The sequence below is a fragment of the Pseudozyma hubeiensis genome, assembly GCF_000403515.1.
Source record: "Pseudozyma hubeiensis SY62 DNA, scaffold: PHS7, whole genome shotgun sequence".
NCBI classification, from domain to species: domain Eukaryota; kingdom Fungi; phylum Basidiomycota; class Ustilaginomycetes; order Ustilaginales; family Ustilaginaceae; genus Pseudozyma; species Pseudozyma hubeiensis.
The window spans coordinates 87,617-104,512 of NW_012133789.1; the positions used below are offsets into that span (position 1 = coordinate 87,617).

At 57.4% G+C, this 16,896-nt stretch overlaps 6 protein-coding genes across 6 annotated transcripts; 3 read left to right on the plus strand and 3 right to left on the minus strand.

Annotated features, from left to right (window-relative positions):
- Window positions 1-52: 52 nt before the first annotated feature.
- PHSY_000453 (hypothetical protein) lies at window positions 53-1,498 on the plus strand (the record flags this gene model as incomplete). Its single annotated transcript, XM_012331091.1, has 1 exon — window positions 53-1,498. The coding sequence occupies one exon, from the start codon at window positions 53-55 to the stop codon at window positions 1,496-1,498; it is 1,446 nt and encodes a 481-aa protein (XP_012186481.1).
- An 821-nt stretch (window positions 1,499-2,319) lies between these two features.
- Window positions 2,320-4,788, plus strand: PHSY_000454 (hypothetical protein; the record flags this gene model as incomplete). The annotated part of the gene is made up of 1 exon (XM_012331092.1): window positions 2,320-4,788. The coding sequence occupies one exon, from the start codon at window positions 2,320-2,322 to the stop codon at window positions 4,786-4,788; it is 2,469 nt and encodes an 822-aa protein (XP_012186482.1).
- Window positions 4,789-5,148: 360 nt separating this feature from the next.
- PHSY_000455 (protein kinase) lies at window positions 5,149-6,657 on the minus strand (the record flags this gene model as incomplete). The annotated part of the gene is made up of 1 exon (XM_012331093.1): window positions 5,149-6,657. One exon carries the CDS (start codon window positions 6,655-6,657, stop codon window positions 5,149-5,151), a length of 1,509 nt encoding a protein of 502 aa, XP_012186483.1.
- Window positions 6,658-7,079: 422 nt separating this feature from the next.
- On the minus strand, window positions 7,080-9,491 carry PHSY_000456 (retroviral protease-like protein; the record flags this gene model as incomplete). The annotated part of the gene is made up of 1 exon (XM_012331094.1): window positions 7,080-9,491. The coding sequence occupies one exon, from the start codon at window positions 9,489-9,491 to the stop codon at window positions 7,080-7,082; it is 2,412 nt and encodes an 803-aa protein (XP_012186484.1).
- Window positions 9,492-9,876: 385 nt separating this feature from the next.
- On the plus strand, window positions 9,877-12,234 carry PHSY_000457 (hypothetical protein; the record flags this gene model as incomplete). Its single annotated transcript, XM_012331095.1, has 1 exon — window positions 9,877-12,234. One exon carries the CDS (start codon window positions 9,877-9,879, stop codon window positions 12,232-12,234), a length of 2,358 nt encoding a protein of 785 aa, XP_012186485.1.
- A 228-nt stretch (window positions 12,235-12,462) lies between these two features.
- PHSY_000458 (hypothetical protein) lies at window positions 12,463-16,842 on the minus strand (the record flags this gene model as incomplete). Its single annotated transcript, XM_012331096.1, has 1 exon — window positions 12,463-16,842. The coding sequence occupies one exon, from the start codon at window positions 16,840-16,842 to the stop codon at window positions 12,463-12,465; it is 4,380 nt and encodes a 1,459-aa protein (XP_012186486.1).
- Between the last annotated feature and the right edge of the window lie 54 nt (window positions 16,843-16,896).

The following is a 16,896-nucleotide window of genomic DNA, read 5'->3' on the forward strand; positions in this document are numbered from 1 at the left end:
AACACACTCTACTTCGGGCTCGAGCGTGCCGAGTCACGACACCTACTACTGCATGGAAGCCACGTGCCCACACCTGGGTGCGCCACTCGAGAATGCCACCATCGAGGCCAACGACGCAGAATTCGACGACGACATCGAAGACATGGTCGTCGTCTGTCCATGGCACGAGTACGACTTTAGCTTGAGGACCGGAGAGTCGTCCCACGGTATCTCTGCCTGTGTTTATCCCTGCTCCGTCCGTCGTGACACGCTCTACATTCAAGCGCCCTTCCCGTCCAACCTGGCAGCCGGTCAAGACGCTGATACCGCTAGCAGCAATTGGGAGCTCATCGAGCTGCGACCTGTCAGCGAGTCTGCACCTGGCGTTGCATCGCGACAAGACGCTGCTCAGACGCTGCATGAACAAACATCGCTGCTGTCCGTCTCATCCACTGGAGCGGGATCTCAAGAACTAGACGAGTCCACAACAGAGGCCACGCCAGAATCCGACAGCAAAAGTGGTGATGGTGTGATTCCACCGCCTTCACCGCGGCCAAAGACTCTGGTTGAATGGGCTGTCCTGGTGCTCAATACATCCGATCCCGTCAGAAAGGTTGAGTACACTCGCATCGCTGCCAAAGCGTTCCGATCGGGCGAGTGCAAGGTCATCGGTGGAGGAAGATGGGATGCAACCCATTCTGCAGCGGGACGAGGCGCTTGGATCACCAAACCGCAAGAGACCGCACCGGAACGACCGCCGCGCATGAAGGAGGAAGTGCGAGTTCGGCCGGGGCAAGAAGGCAAACGCGGACGTGGTGGAACAGAAAAGAGTCGGATCGCCATCCTTCACTCGCTCGCAAACATCGAGCAATGGGCCATCGATCTGGCATGGGACATCATCGCACGCGCTCCGCAGCTGTGCGCACGATTCTTTGACGGCGACGATGCAGATGCAGAGGGACCAACACGCAAGATGCCGCTGCAATTCTTTAGCGACTTTGTCAAAGTGGCAGAGGACGAGGCCAAGCACTTCTCGTTGCTCACCAAGCGTCTGGACGAGATGGGCAGCTACTTTGGCGCTCTTCCCGTCCATCACGGCCTATGGGACTCGGCCATGGAGACGGCGCATTCGCTCACAGCACGGCTTTCGATCATCCATCTTGTGCACGAAGCGCGTGGGCTGGATGTCAACCCAACCACCATCAAGAAGTTTGCCAACGCAGGTGATGCCGAAAGCGTCGAGACTCTCACCGTGATCCACCTGGACGAGATCACGCATGTCTCTGCTGGACATCGATGGTTGACATGGCTCTGCAGCAATGCCAGTCCTCCTATCGATGCTGTGCAGGTGTTTCGGCGCGAGGTGCGCAAGAACTTCATCGGCCGTCTGAAGGGGCCCTTCAACGCCGAGGATCGACGCAAAGCTGGATTGGACAAAGAGTGGTATGATGATCTCGTCGGAGAGAAGCAGAGCACCTACAGTATCGGCGTTGTTCGTCACGAGGTGCCAGGCGGCTAAGCCGGACAAAGCTCGGCATTGGAATTCCGAAACAGAGCTTGACTCGAGTTCATTGCATTGCTTTTGTCAGCAGTACTCTGTTTTCGCACAGCGACCGCTCGAATCCCTCGCAACCTTGATGTGTGCGTGCGAATCACTTGCAGTGCAGAGAGCAACGAATGGTCGAGAGCAGACTAGCATATGCTTTCTTCTTGATGGCCAGGTCAGATCAAGAATCGCCTTCAAAAGCGACAGCCGAAGTCGCATTGATTTTGTAGTCTGGTTATGCACGCCTTGTATTTGAGGTGACACTCGGGCTTGTATTTGGCTAATTTAGGAATTCCATGCACCGAAGCCCGCGTTTGAAAAGGAAGCTTGGCCGGCTGGCTGTCTAGGAACAAAGCGGCGGCAGCGGCCAAAGCGGGTCAAAATTTACTGGGATTGGCTGAGCAAGCAAGCAAGCACGCAACCACAGAGCGCGAAATGTGGGCTGATGCCGATTCTCGTCACAGAGCTGCAGGAGCGTGGCAGCAAAGCAGCGTGCGTGGGGTAAACGCATCGCTATCGCAAAATCACTCGCTGCTCCACCATCTCTCTCGTCTCTCTCTTCCCATCCATAATCCTCTTCCTGAAAAGCTCTCTTCTTCGAAGCATCTTCATGTCAACCTTATATTCACACTATCCTCACCTCAGCAATTGTCAACCTCTCGCACATTCACCATAGGTGCTCTCTGGCTCCTTCACCGCGGTTTTTCCATTCTCGGGGACTCGTTACACCCCATCCGCTTGCATAGATCCTCGGACTCTGCTCCGGGATCGCTCATACCCATCCAGTCTTCGCAATGTCGAGCTTGCTTTCCTTTCGTCGAGCTGGGCCTGAACTCAGGGCACCTCGCGACGAGGAAGCAGCCCTCCCGTCCACCTCGCAGGCTGGCAGCCGCTGGTCTCGTCCTTTCGGCTTGGGCTCCAGCTCTCGTACCCAGAACACGCAGCTCGTCGAAATGAACTCTCAACCTGCTGTCGCCATCGCCGACAACGCCAACCTCGACATCGAGCAAGCACAGCCTCGACATGCACGCGACCCGTCCGGCAGATCCATCCTCTCCGCCATCTCCATCCCCTCCCTCTCCACCTTGCGTCAGCGCGACCGCGACCAGGAGAGGCAAAGACAAGAGGAAATTGTCCAGTCTCAGGGTCAGGGAGGTGGCACAATTGCCCGCCTTGGCGGCGGCAATGCTCTGGCCCCCATCCTGCTCGCTCCCTCCGCCCCTCCCGCATCTCGCACCAGCGCCAACAAGAAATCTAGAAGCAGTCGACGCGAACGAGAAGAGGCCGCCACCTTGTTCGGTCCCAACCTGGCAAATTACTTTGGAAGCGGCATCAGCAGCTCTGGCGCCGTCTCCAGCCACGGCGCTGGTGTTCCCCAACCTTTCGCCATCATCAGCCCGACTTCACCCATTACAGCAGCTGTGCTCGCATCGCCAACTCTATCATCGGCCGCCAACGACTCGTCCAATCCTCCCATCGACCCAGCCACCGGCATGACCTCAACCGATGCCTTGTATCCGCATAACTCTGTTGCCTCGCGCCGTGCTCGCCTCGGCTCTCGCGGTCGAGCTAGGGGTGCCTCGCTTTCCGGCCTCAGCATGATGTCGCTCGGCGCCGAATCCGTCACCTCGCTTGGAGGGGTCGTTCCGGAGCGAACGGTCGACTCATCTCAGGCTGCCACTGGCATGATGCAGGGATCCACCGCCGATCTCATTGATCAGCTCAATCGTGAAGGTCCCTCTGCCGACGGCTCAATCGCCATGAGCGAAGGTGTTGAGATCGCCACGCTTCAACGCTGGATTCAACGCAGCACTGGCGTAGCTCAGGATGGCGCTCCTCCTGCGGCAGCACCTGCTGCTTCGCCTGCCACTCATGGCCCGCCTGTCTGCACCACCCTCCAGTCATTTGTCAATCTGAAGCGCAACACCCTCAAGCTTTCGACAAAGACGACGCCGGATACCGCTGCCGATACCACCAACATCTTGCGATCTCGAACTTCGCTTTCTGTGCTGCCCAGCCTCTCGTACGGCAGCAGCAGCGCTGCAGCGGGTCTGCTTCCCGAGCCGACGCATTCGCTCTACTTTGAATACGACTGCGCTGCGCCCTACGCCAGCGTGCAGATCTTTGTTCGTGCCAGTCGCAAGCACGGTAGCTGGCTCGGGTGGACGCCGCCTCCCGACCGCGGCTCGGATCCGCTCTCGTCGACGCAGAATGCGGATGGTGGGCAGGCGTGGTTGGCGCAGTGCGGTCCGCCTCCGCATGTGTTGGGATGGCCGATCCATGTTGCCAAGTTGAAGAAAGGATTTGGGGTAGGTCATACGGCTAGTCTGCCGTTGCAGCTGCAGTATTATGCGCCGCCGAAGGGAAAGAAGCTGGAGAGCGGTGCGACGGGTGTCAGCGATGGTAGGCGGGAGGTGGGGGGAAAGAGGGGTGTGGAGGTGGCGACGCCTGCGGCGGTTCCGGAGACGCCAGGGTTTGAGTTCAACAGGAGGTTGGAAGTAGGGGATGATGATGCGGATGAGGAGGGGCAGCCTGCGCGGGCGGCGGCGGTGGTGGCGGTGGGGGCGACGGCGGCGGAGGGCGGTGCACAGTCGCTAGCCACGGAGGGTCAGGAGACGCAGCCGGTGGAGGAGGAGACGAAGGAGCAGCGGCTTGCGCGCGAAAAGGCGGAACGTGAAACGCTCAAGCTCGCCATCGTGGTAGAGGCGCTCGACGAGAACGCTCGACCGTTGCGAGAGCCCAACCTGCAAACGAGCTACCTGCGATTGACATCTTTGCCCTCGAAGAAGGTCGAGGTGGTGGAGGAGGTGGCAGAGTCGGAAGGGGTTCCGACGAGGACCTGGTCTTCGCAGGTGGAGGGGCAGGAAGCGGAGATCGGACCGCACAGGTTCCAATTGCAGGAGCTGTATGGGTTGTCCTCGAAGCCTCCTGCTGTTGCGCCTGCTCCGGTGGAAGGTGCGGATTTGGGTGATGAGGAGGGAGCTGCGCCGCCGCCACCGCCGATGGATCTGGACGCTAGCAACGGCAGCGAGTGTCTGATCTGTCTGAGCAGTCCACCGACGACCTTGCTGCTGCCGTGTACGCATGGGTTGTGTCTGGAGTGCGCGGTTCAGCTGAGGGACAGCGTGGTGGGGATCAGGCAGAGCGAGAGGAGGAGGGGCAGGACGCCTAGGAGGAAATACGCGTGTCCCGTGTGCAGGAGGGCCTATACGAGCATGTTGCATTTGAGCAAGGCGGATGAGAAGTCAGTGGCAAAGGGATAGGGGGAAGGTGAATGATAGGGTTTGAACTGGTTTGATTAGGGAGGTTTGTGATGGTGTGTGGCTGTGACGGTGAGGAAGGTTTGACCTGAGTGGGGATCGTGAACAAGTGGTTTTGCTGGTATCACAACACGGCGATGAGAAGCGTCGAAGAGACGCTTTGTGGAAAGAGAGGGCAAGGTATCCCGATATGCCTTCTCGACGAAAAACGCTCTCGAGACTGACAACGGTGGGTTTGAAGGTGTTTTCCATGCATCACTTCAAGCTTGTAGTCCATCTTGAGTACACATGATCTTTGCACGATCATTTGCCACATCGAAATCAAGTCTCGGAAAATGATATCTTCCAAGTGCTGTCGTGCTGTCAATACATCTTCGGCCGATACTTGAGCTTCTTCTCCCCACCTTCCAACCTTCTACTTGCGCGCGTACATTCTGCGTTAGTATGACCGTCAAGTGCGCTCTTACAGTAGTTGCACAGATCGACGGGTTTATCGTTCCACCAGAGTTTGATCCAGACGTTTCCGTGTGCTTCGATGACGTTGAGATGACTTGGAAGGATGAATTTTGGCGCAGCATTGCGTTTTATGAGGACGATGTATGCGGGGATTCTCTCCCATTTGTTCTCCACCTCCAACTCTGGGTTGTGGGGGAATCCGTCGGGTAGTAACCACATAGCGATGATTGAGCCGATGTTGGAGAGACGAGGACAGGTGGAGATGGCGAGAAGGCACTGGGTGGAGAAGGATTCGAGTTGGGATGTGTCGGAGGTAGACATGGATGAAAAGATCGAAGCTTTGACGCGCGGGTGGGAGAATTGAAGCAGCAGGAACCTCGAATCGTCTACGAAAGCACCGTGCAAGAAAGGTTTGAGCATCAACCCCATTCTCGGCACCGCAATGAGATTTCGTATCGCTTCAAACTGTTGCTCTTCCGTCACCCGGATGTCGAGGAACTTCTTCCCGCCAGAATTGGTGATAACGGGGAAGGAGATCCTCGGTTCACCACCGCAGGGCCAACCCGATAGATCGAACAGCCTCAACAGTTGGGGTTTTATCACCTCGGCGGCGGTAACACGCGATTGTTCATCAGTCGGATACGCCCCAGATTCGACCAGATAGCGGTGCGAACAGAGGGAGAGCCAGGACCCACGTTCGAAGGAGGGCACTTCGTCGATGTCGAACGGTTGCGAGGAAGGGGAGAAGTGGGAGGGGTGGTGGTGGATGAGTTGGATGGTGTAGGGGCGGGCGCCGGGCGCGCGAGGCGTGTGGTCGATGAGCGTGTGCGAGTAGGCGTACGAGTCCGAGGTTGAGTCGCTGGTGGGAGATTGGATGTTCGGAGGTGTGGGCAGATTGGAGAGGTGGTCGGATGTCAGGGCGTGTCTTGACGTGGAACGTCGTTGCAGTTCCCAGTCTGGACGATCGCGCAGCACGGATTCTTCCAACGTCATCTTCGCTGGCATCCCTTGCTCTTCCTCAACCTTCGTCGCTCCACCTGCCGCCCAACCGTACGACTCTCTTACCGCCCTCTCCCCTCTTTCCGTCCTCAGCATCTTCGCTCGAGCCTCGGGAAGCTCTTCCACCCTCTCTTTGCGCCGATCCTTCAACCAGGTTGGTCTTCGATACACAGTGTGACGTATGACGACGTTCGCTCCCCCCTTCTTGCAACGTTTCTCCCTCAACTGCGCATTGATGCAGGCGGAGGAGGGCCCAGCTGCACCGAGAAGCTCGATTTCGTCGTCATCGTCGTCAGCCTGTTTATCGTCGTTGTCGTCGTTCTGCTGGTCGTCGTTGTCGTCGTCGGAAGAATCTGAGATGACGATGACATCGGCGGATGTGGGGAAACTTGGTCGCTTTGAGGACGAAGCGGACATTGGACGGGTCGAATTGGGTTGCAGATGTCGTGAGGAAGGTGGATAAGAGAGATTGTTGCTGTTGATGTAATGCCTTGGATGTCCACGACGGAGGTGAGGTTGCGGAAGGTAAGACAGAAAGGGAACGAGCTCGATTGGCAGTAATGAAAATGTGTGGGGGCTTGAAGCTCATGCATGATTCGGGACGAGGGTGATGGGATCGGTGACATGAAGATCAAATTGAGAAGATCTCGTCGCTCCCACACACACTCATGCAGCGATTCTGACGCTCGTGCCTCTATACACACGCAATCACCAGCACCGCATCGAAGACAAAGGGTCTTGATGCATATGCAAGCAGCCCGCACATCCCATTGTTCTCCTCGTCAAGCTGCAGGTTCAAGACTTTTTCCTCGCAGAGGACCATCGTATTTTATGAATCTTCACATCACACCCGGTAGCTTCGCCAACGGCCTCAACCACCTGTCGGCATCCCTAAACTGCGTCACCACCTCCTTACTGATCGCATTCTCACCATCCAGCGTCTCGACCGCCACCAACACGGCGTCCCAAAACCTGAAGCTCCTTCCCAACTCCTGCTTGATGTCCCTCACGTTCGAGAACGTATCATCCAGCGCACCCAACACGCCCTGCTTGGCCTCGACCACCTCCGCATCATCCACCTGGTGCTCCAACACCGGTCCACCTCTGTACGTCAACAGTCCGTCCAAATAGCACTTGACCAGAATTCCCATCCCCGTATTCACATCCGTTTGGAATGGAAGTGACAGGGAAATGTCGATAAAGTCATCGCGATTCCTCCTCGCATCCCCCCTCAGCAGCAGCGAGAGACTGATCATCTCGACGAGGTTCCTCATCGCCCGACTTGTGCTCTTTACGAACGAGTTGAAAACCAACAGCTCGCGACTCAACGGCGCCGACCACGCCGACGGCTTGTACGTCATCTGCAGCAACGACACCGTCCTCATTACCAGCAGCATATGCCTCTTCTCCGTCTCATCCCCATACGACGGTCCGCCGGAATAGCTCCGCCCGCCGAAGTAGTTGGCGTGCAACGCTCCACCGCGCAGCAGCTCGAGCGCCAAGAACAGCGGTTCCTGCAGCTTGTCGTTCAGCTTGGACTTCTTCAGCGCCAGATACAGCGCACGTGCGTACGGTGTGTGGAGGTGCGCATGGTTGAGGAACCCTCGAAGCTCGAGCATTCGCCAGATGGTGTTGGCTACGATCTCGTCTTTTCTCTCCAGCGCCGAGGTGGAGCCGTCTGGCAGTTTGACGCGAGGCGTCTTTGTCCTGCTGGCAAGCTGATCCGAGGTGGTGGCGCCGAGACAGAGTGCGATGTCGATGGTGGAGGAGTTCTGACGTCGAAGCTCTTCCTCGATGAAGCGGTTGGAGACGTTCCACTGGTTGACGCGGTTGATGAGCTGTAGCGTCGCCGCCGAATCGTGTGGGATCGGGTGGTCGGCAGAAGGTGCGAAATAGTAGATGCCGGTGATCTTGCGGGACGACCAGAAACCGTTGAGGACGGCAGCAGCGAGAGCGACCGAAACGCAACGGGGGGACTGCGGCGTCTCTGTGAGCGTCTCGCGGACGTAGCGTCGGTAGTCTTCGCTCTCGCCGTTGTCGAGAGGAGGTGCTTCGATGACGTGCCCAGAGGTCAAGCTCGACAGCACCTGAGGACCGACAAGGCCTCTGGACAGGTGAAGGAAAACCTCATCGGGGAGGCGATGAGAGAAGACGTCGTGTATGTCGAGCGGGACGTCGGCAGCAGTGAGAATGGGCGTTGCGCCGGTGGACGAGCCGATGGAAGCGCCGCCTGCGGCAGGACCGGCTCCGTTGGGAGCGATGTGAGGGGGAGCAGAGCCGATCGAGATGGGTGGAGGCGGCGTTGCGAGCGGCAGTGGCAGAACGCGACCCTCCTCTGCTGAAAGTACGAGGCAGAATTTGACGATGGTCCTGGATCTGCAAAACTGATCCACGTAGTTGATCTTGGATACGATAGGGTGGGCCTCGAAAGCAGCGACGAGCGGATAGCCGCCCTTGTAATGCTTAACGAGGTCGTTGATCTGGCGCAGATTTGGTGGTGCGCCTGCGTGCGGTGGTGTAGCGCCCAGACTGGAATCTTGAAGGGCGGGGAAGGTGGCGCAGAGATCGCTTCCGGCAAGCAGACCGACGTCGAGGAATTGCTCCTCGTTGCACCTGAGCTCGTTGAGGATGGAGTGCTTGTTGACGAACTGGAAAGTGGAATCGGAGAGATTGAGAGTGGTGATGAGACGTTCTACGCGATCAAACAGCAGGACTTCTGTGGGACCGTAGATGGCGTGTACGTAGGATTTGGAGTGTCGTTCCAATGAGACGAGCTGGGCTGTTGCGAGGTAGGGAGCGACGAGGAACTCGACATTTCTGTGACGGAAAGCACGAAGGATGGCGCGGTAGAGGTCCGGGTGATGCAGAGAGCTGCTGGCGGAGAGGAGAGAGTGTGTAACGTCAACTTGACCGTTCTCGTAGGCCTCCCACGCGCGATGTCTCTGCTTGACGCGAGGATCTTCGTATGAGAAGGGGCGGATGCGCTTGTTGGGCTGGATACCGTTGAGAATAAAGACTGGCTTGATGCGGGCCTTTTCGAGCGCGCGAAGGTCGGTTTCGATGTGAGAAATGAGGGCGATGGGAGCGCCTCCAAGTGCAGCAACGAGGGGCTCCGATGTGGATGGAGATGAGAGGAGCTGCTTGAGATAGTAGGATAGATCGATGCCGAGACGGGTGTCCTTGAGCGCAGAAAGCGGTGCAGTCTGTGTAAGACCTCGATCGTGGAGATAAGCCTGTAGCCCACGGATCATTGTGATTGTATGAGCACGATTGGCTCTCGATTGCGACTCTTTAGGGAAGGGATGAGGAGAAGAAGAAGAAGAGAAGGAGCGAGATCAACACTTCAACGCACACACTTCCGCAAGCACTCAACCACTCAAAGCACTTTCAGCCGACCGTGCGCAGCCAGCCCAGCCGAGCCCAGTGTTGCTCGCTCTCCTTCCAACCGTGCGGATTCGATCTGCTCTTTTTTCTGCGGAATTTGTTGGAAGCTTGGTCGATCGCACATTTAAAGCAAAAGACCAGCACCGGCGATTTGAACGGACTTCTTGAATCAGCAACCAACTCCGGTGGAGGCTCGTGCATTCTTCTTCTCCTTCACCATCACCATCGTATCCTGTGCACAGTGCAAACACCATGTCAGACGGCAACCGCATTCAGATTGCCATTGACCGAGGCGGTACATTCACAGATTGCCTCGGGCGCATTCCACCCAGCTCCCCTGACCAAGAACCTACCGACATTGTCATCAAGCTTCTCTCCCACGACCCGGCCAACTACAAAGACGCTCCCACAGAAGGTGTTCGCCGCATCCTCGAACAGGCCTACAAGACCGACATTCCGCGAGGTCAAAAGATCGACACCTCCAACATCGACTACATCCGTCTCTCCACCACCGTAGCTACCAACGCACTTCTCGAACGCAAGGGCGAACGGCATGCACTCGTCATCACAAAGGGATTCAAAGATTTGGTGCAGATCGGCAATCAGAGCAGACCGAGTATCTTTGACCTCGCCATCAAGAAGCCAGAGGTGCTGTATGAAGGCGTGCTGGAGGTCGATGAGCGGGTGACGTTGGTAGGGTACACCTCGGATCCACGTGCTAGGGAGAACGCGGTCCAATTCGATCTTGACTCGAAGCAAGAGGGTGACTATATCACCAAGATCAACGAGCCATACAAAGGGACTGATCAGCCACCAAATGCCTACGATGCCCAAGGAAAGCCCACTGGTCCACCAGAGATCGTGCGAGGCATCTCCGGCGAGGCAGTCGCCATCCTCAAAAAGCCGGACCAGGAGCTTATAAGGAAACAGCTTCACGCCCTCTACCATGAACATGGCTATCGATCTCTCGCCGTCGTTCTCATGCACAGCTACACCTACCCTCTCCACGAACAGATCATCAAGAAGATCGCGCTCGACGTCGGCTTCGACACCGTCAGCTGTTCGAGCCAATTGATGCCCATGATCAAGATGGTCCCTCGTGCAACATCCTCCACCGCCGACGCCTATCTCACGCCTGTGCTGCAAGCTTACATCGACGGCTTCTTCTCCGGCTTCGAGGACTCGCTGAGGAGCGGTGAAGCGGGAACCAAAGTCGAGTTCATGATGTCCGACGGTGGCTTGACGTCCGTAGACCACTTTTCCGGGCTCAAATCCATCATCTCCGGTCCAGCGGGAGGTGTTGTCGGTATGGCATTGACGAGTTACGACAAGGAGGACAAACGACCCATCATCGGTTTCGATATGGGCGGTACGTCGACCGACGTTTCTCGGTACGACGGACAGTATGAACAGGTGTTCGAAACGACACTGGATGGTATTACGATCCAAAGCCCGCAGCTTGATGTCAACACGGTTGCTAGCGGTGGTAGTTCGCGGCTGTTCTTCAGGAATGGGTTGTTTACCGTGGGGCCTGAATCGGCATCCGCGCATCCGGGACCTACGTGCTATCGTAAGGGTGGACCGTTGGCGATTACCGATGCGAATCTCGTCACGGGTAGGTTGGCGGTCGAGATGTTCCCAAAGATCTTTGGTCCGGACGAAAATCAAGGTTTGGACGAGGAGGCTTCCCAACGAGCGTTCGAAGAGCTTACCGAGGAGATCAATTCCAGTTCGGAACGCAAGTTGTCCGTCGACCAAGTGGCGCAAGGGTTCATCCGAGTTGCGAACGAGATCATGTGTCGACCCATCCGAGCGCTCACGGAGGCTCGAGGGTACAGTGCATCCAAGCACATCCTGGCGAGTTTCGGAGGTGCAGGTGGACAGCACGCTTGTTCCCTGGCCAGGTCGTTGGGGATCAAGACGGTGATAGTCCACAAGTATTCGAGCATTCTGAGTGCCTACGGTATGGCGTTGGCGGATAGGGTGTTTGAAGAGCAAGAGCCGTGTTCCGAGACGTGGGAGGGAGAAGGTTCCGGTTCGCAGAAGAGGATCTCCAAGCGCGTGGACGAGTTGCGATCCAAAGTGAGCAAGGAACTGGAAGCACAAGGTTTCAAAGGCGATAGGATCCAACTGCAGACACTGTTGAATCTGCGATACGAGGGAACGGATACAGCGTTGATGACCTTGCAACCCGAAAACGGTGGTTGGGACTTTGAACGAGTCTTTATCGACAAGTACAAGCAGGAATTCGGTTTCGTCCTCGAAGACAAAAACATCATCGTCGACGATATCAGAGTCAAAGGCATCGGCAAAAGCTTCGACTCATTGGGTCAAACCGTACTCGAAGAATACCGTCAACTCTTCACCGACAAAAAAGCCGCCAACACTGATGCAGCGCACAAAGTGGATCCTCTGGCGGTGAGAAAAGTCTACTTCGACCAAGAAGGAAGACTCGACACCCCCATCATCAAGTTGGACAGGCTCGAAAAGGGTACCACCATCAACGGTCCGGCCATCTTGGTCGATCAAACCCAGACCATCTTGCTCGAACCACAGTGCAGAGCGCACCTCACTTCACAGGCTGTACTCATCGATATCCTGTACGACTGAGAACATCCTTTTGGTCTCTCCGCTTTCGCAATGTCATGCAACAGCTCTCCGCCGCGTTGCTCCACGTGTGAAGCACGACTCAGCAGACCGTTGAGCTTGTGCGATGTGGTGAAATGCTTTAAGATTGAAGATCGTATTGAAAATGCGTAAGAACGAGAATGAAAATGCAATGCCGAATCCACGAAAGTGCGTGGATCAATGCTGAAAGTGTACGAGAACGACGATCGCCTATTCTTCGAGTCGAGCCTTGAGCCGAGCCAGACGCTGCTCCAATCCGAGCAACGACCCCTGCAGCGCGGTATGCCTGTGGTTCAGACCCGTCATCAGGCTGACGTCGGCTTTGCTTGCGGGCGAATCGACTTCTTGCGCTCCCACTGCCTCGACCGTGGGAGGCAGGACGCTCTTGCGACCGCCGAGCGCCGTCGTTGACGAAGCCGTCCTCAACGCAAACGACCTCGGCAACGTGTCCCCGAATTTTCGTCCGAGCCTCGTCGATGCAAGATTGCCCTGCTGCCCGTCCGCGACTACACCGACACCCTTCCCTCCTGCAACTTTGTCCGTCGTTGCTCCCCCGTCCCCTTGGCCGCCGACCTCCTCGTTCGGCTCTTCGCACAATGTCGACGAGGTAATGCGGCTGCGGAACCGTCCGAATCCGCGACTTGACTTGGCAGCACCGTCTTGACTTGAAGGTCGTTCGATGCTCACCTTCTCTCGTTCTTTGAGTGACAGCACGCTCGAAAAGCGACGAATGGTGCGGGCAGGTAAGCTGCCACCGGGAGCCATCAAGTGCATGCGGCTCTCGACATGGCCCAGAATGAAGTCGTCCTCCTCGCCCCTGCCGCTCAATGGCGGTGACGATGAAACGGCAGTACCCGGTCGCGCAGTCGCTGCAGCTTCTGCATCGGCCTTGGCACGGTCGCTGAGCGAGAGCATACTGGTGGCTCGTCCCATGCCTTTCGCCTTGCGGTACTGCGAAAGCATCTCGCCGCTGTCTTTGCGACGAATCGTCCTAGTCGAGCGATTCGAGTCGCGCGAAGACCCAAGAATGTCGCCGTGACCATCCGAGCTGGCAGTGCCGTCTCGCAAAGGCGGCATTGCTCCTAACACGGGGACATACGCCATGGGCGCAAAAGTCACCATGGTCTTACCTAGGCTCGTCGACAGAACTTCGCCGCTATTATCAGGAGACACCTTGCCGGACTTTTGCAACGAGCCGGTCCGTGTCCGAACCGGACCGGAAGCGAACTCAATGCTGTGTTCGTAAGAAACGTCGCGGGAGGAATGGCCAGACCGAGCAGATTGGTCGCTCAGAAAGATGGGCGGCGAGCTGCGAGCGCCCGCCGCTTCCAGAACTGCTGCCACGGATGGCGCTGATGCAAAGGCGTCGGTCAGCGGCGGACTTTGTGCACGCTTCGGCTTGGTAGGCGTGCCGCGCTCTTGAGCGCGGATGAGGAGCTGTCGGGCGCTTTTTTTGTGTCGCAAATGGCGTCTGCCGGTGACCGAGTCGTCCGATGCATCCGAATCGTACATGTCAATGTCGAGTGCAAGATGGCTCTGCCGAGGCGACTCGTGCAAAAGAAGTTGAGGCGGTGAGCTCTGTGGAGACTCCGGTGGAATGATTTTGAAAGTAGCTCGCGGGGCGATCAGATTGGCTCTCGAGTTGCGTTGCCGAATCGATGCAGCTGGCTGCGCTATTGGCACTGCTTTGCCGTCTCGAAGATGATCCCCTTGGTCGTCTGATCCAGTCGCCTGTTGTGGAGCCGCCAAGGGTTGCAAGGCTCTCCTGATTGACCGCGGTTGATGCTCGGACGTCTGTGGTGGACCTTGCAGCTGCGTGCGTGTTGGAGGCTGTGTCGCGGTCGGCTTTGCAGCCGATAGTTGTGGGTCTGTAGACGAGCGAGGCAAGCCACCTCCCCGTGCAGCTGACCGGACGTGTGGCGTCGCCGGCACCGGTACTACAGGCTGCTTTTTTCGGACGCTTTTTTGGACGGCGGCCATCATTTCGTCCCAAGCTTCTCGCTCCGACATTTCTCGAACGGCATTGCTGCCTCCTGACTGACGACTGTCGGATCCAACGCTTCCACCGCCTGGTGTTGCAGACCTTGCTCGATCCAGATCGCGTCGATACAGCAGTGGCTTGTTGCCTCCGGTGAGCTTCGAGGTGCGAGCGGCCGAGGCCATGGGGAACGGATAGGGCGATGGTGGTACGGCTGGTGTGTAGTTGGCCAGAGCGTCTTCGGGGATAGGCGCTTCCTGTCCTTGCAGCTGGCGGAAACGTTCATGCATGGCCATATACGACGGCTTACGAGCTGGTGTCACGAAGCTGTGCGGCTGAGAGAAAGGCATCGCAGATGGTCTGATAGGATGAGCACTCGCGTGTTGACTCGAAGTGGCGTCCTGCGGATCCAACACGGCGGCTTCGGGCCCAGCCGGACTCGGTGCGAACGATGGAGGGGTCGGTAGCATTGAGAGCGACTGCGAGGATTGTCCACCAGCCCTGTGAAAGGGAGTAGATGCAACTGGGGTGCTTGCAGGCCAGCCGCTTGGAGATGCTCCCGACGTGTTTGCCAGATCGTCCATGCTGACGGCGGTGGACATCTCACCCGACAAGACGGCTCCTTGCGCTGCTGCAGAGGTAAAGGCATCTCGTTGTGGCAGATAGCTGAAGCCAACAAATGTGACGTCGCAGTCTGACCATCGCGGTGCGGAACGAGACACATGTGGCGAGTTGGCGCCAATCATGTAGGAGCTTGTGTCTCGCAGGGTCAGGGATTGCGAAGATGTGCTCAAGACCACGGCGGGAGACGAGGAGGATCTTGACATGCCCGATGGCCCCGCATCCGCCATTGATGTTGACGCTGGCAGCACAGCAGCGCTGTCGTTGGCTGCATCGTGCGCCGAGTTGTCAGTTGGTGCTCTTTCGCCTTCCCACCAGTCTTGCTGCTGGCGCATGGACTCTGATTCGAGCTCTCGCGAGTCGGTGAAGGCTGGAAAATCGTCTGGGTCGCCGTCGTACAGCGCGGAAAAGGATGGCAAGCTCGACACGACGGAGAAGGAGTTCTCCTGTAGACGAGCTGCGATGGGATTGGTCGGGAGCCCTTGCAGGCGGTCTTCTCCTGCCGTTGCGGCGTGCGCAGAGGAGAGATTGACGACCTCGGCATTCGGTGTAAAGGGAGGTGGCAGTGGCCATTGTTTGGACCAATCGATGCTGGAAATGCGGTAGAAGGCATGCTGCTGGACTTGCACAGAGGAAGCTCGACCGAGGCGGCGATCCGCTGAAGTCAAAAGGCAGCGAATCAAGCTGCTAAGTGGCGTCGAACATTCGATCGAACGATCGAAGACGAGGGAAGATGCGTGATCTTTGATCTTTTCGTAGGTCTCCTCCATCCTGCTTGCAAAGAAGGGAAGGACACCGAATCGCATCTCGTAGATCATGACTCCGAAGCTCCACCAGTCGACCTCTGGGCCATACGCGCCCGCCACCTTTTCCGGACCAGCAGTTGCGTTCTTGGAGCCGGATGTCGAGCTTGCGCGCTTCAGCCCGAGCATGTCATCGAGGCTCGACATTTCCAATTGCTGCTGTCGCTCAAGCACTCGGTTCTCCTCTGCCTCGAGCACTTCGGGGGAGAGATAGTCGCAGGTGCCCGTGGGCTGAGAGCAATAGAAGGCCCACACCTTGCGCTCCGTCGATGACGAGGGGCGTCTCGTGTGGCTCTGTCTGGCCGATGTTGGCTGGATTTGAAATTTGCTGAAGGGCGCTGCGCTGGAAAAGTCGCAGAGCTTGAGGTGACCGCTCTGATCCAAGAGGAAGTTGCCTGGCTTGATATCTCTGTGAGCAAAGCCCTGTGCGTGCACCCAGGCGATGGCCTGGACCATGTCGACACTGTAGCGCAAGATCCAATCTTCCGTGAGGAGTCCTGTCGGCGCACGTCCAGGATACTCGGCGCCGCAGTTGCTCGCAGCCATGAGGAGCTCGCTAAAGTCGCCGCTGGGAACGTACTCCATGAGCACGTGAACCGAGTTTTGGGTTTGGAAAGAGGCAAGCAGCTGCGGCGTGAGGAGACGCGCTCGATCGTCGTTGGATGGATTGTCATCGGCAGGTTGGCGCTGAAGCAGTTTGGTCTCGTTTATGGGAGTTTGGATGGCAGCATTTCGTCGGGCAAACCCCTTGACGAGCGACTTGAGAACGTAGACGCGCCCATCGAGGCGATTTTTGACCACTTCGACGAGACTGCCCGCACTCTTCTGGAGCACCTTGATGGTCTTGAAATCTTGGACTTGCAAGCTGGCTTGGCGCAGACTGTGTAGGGACGGAGTCGCTGCCGCTCTGAATGGGTTGGGATCCTTGGTGGAGGGCAGGCCGTCGGCGCTCCATGCTACGATCAAGCCAATGTCGAGCAGTCTACCGAGCGTTTGCGGGTTGATCTCGCCATGACTGGTGCCGTCATCTGCATCTTGAAGGGTTGCGAGAGATGACGAACTAGCGCTACCAACGCCGGTGTGACTGATGTGAAAATCGCGAAGTGCGGCCCTGACCCTTCTGGACTGTAGCACATGGCGTATCGTGTCATGTCGGTCTTGCCATGATGACGGCGAGTCGGCCGTCATTGTGAAGAGGTCGGAAGGCCGCTTGGAGTTGGTTGCAGCCTAGACATTGACCAG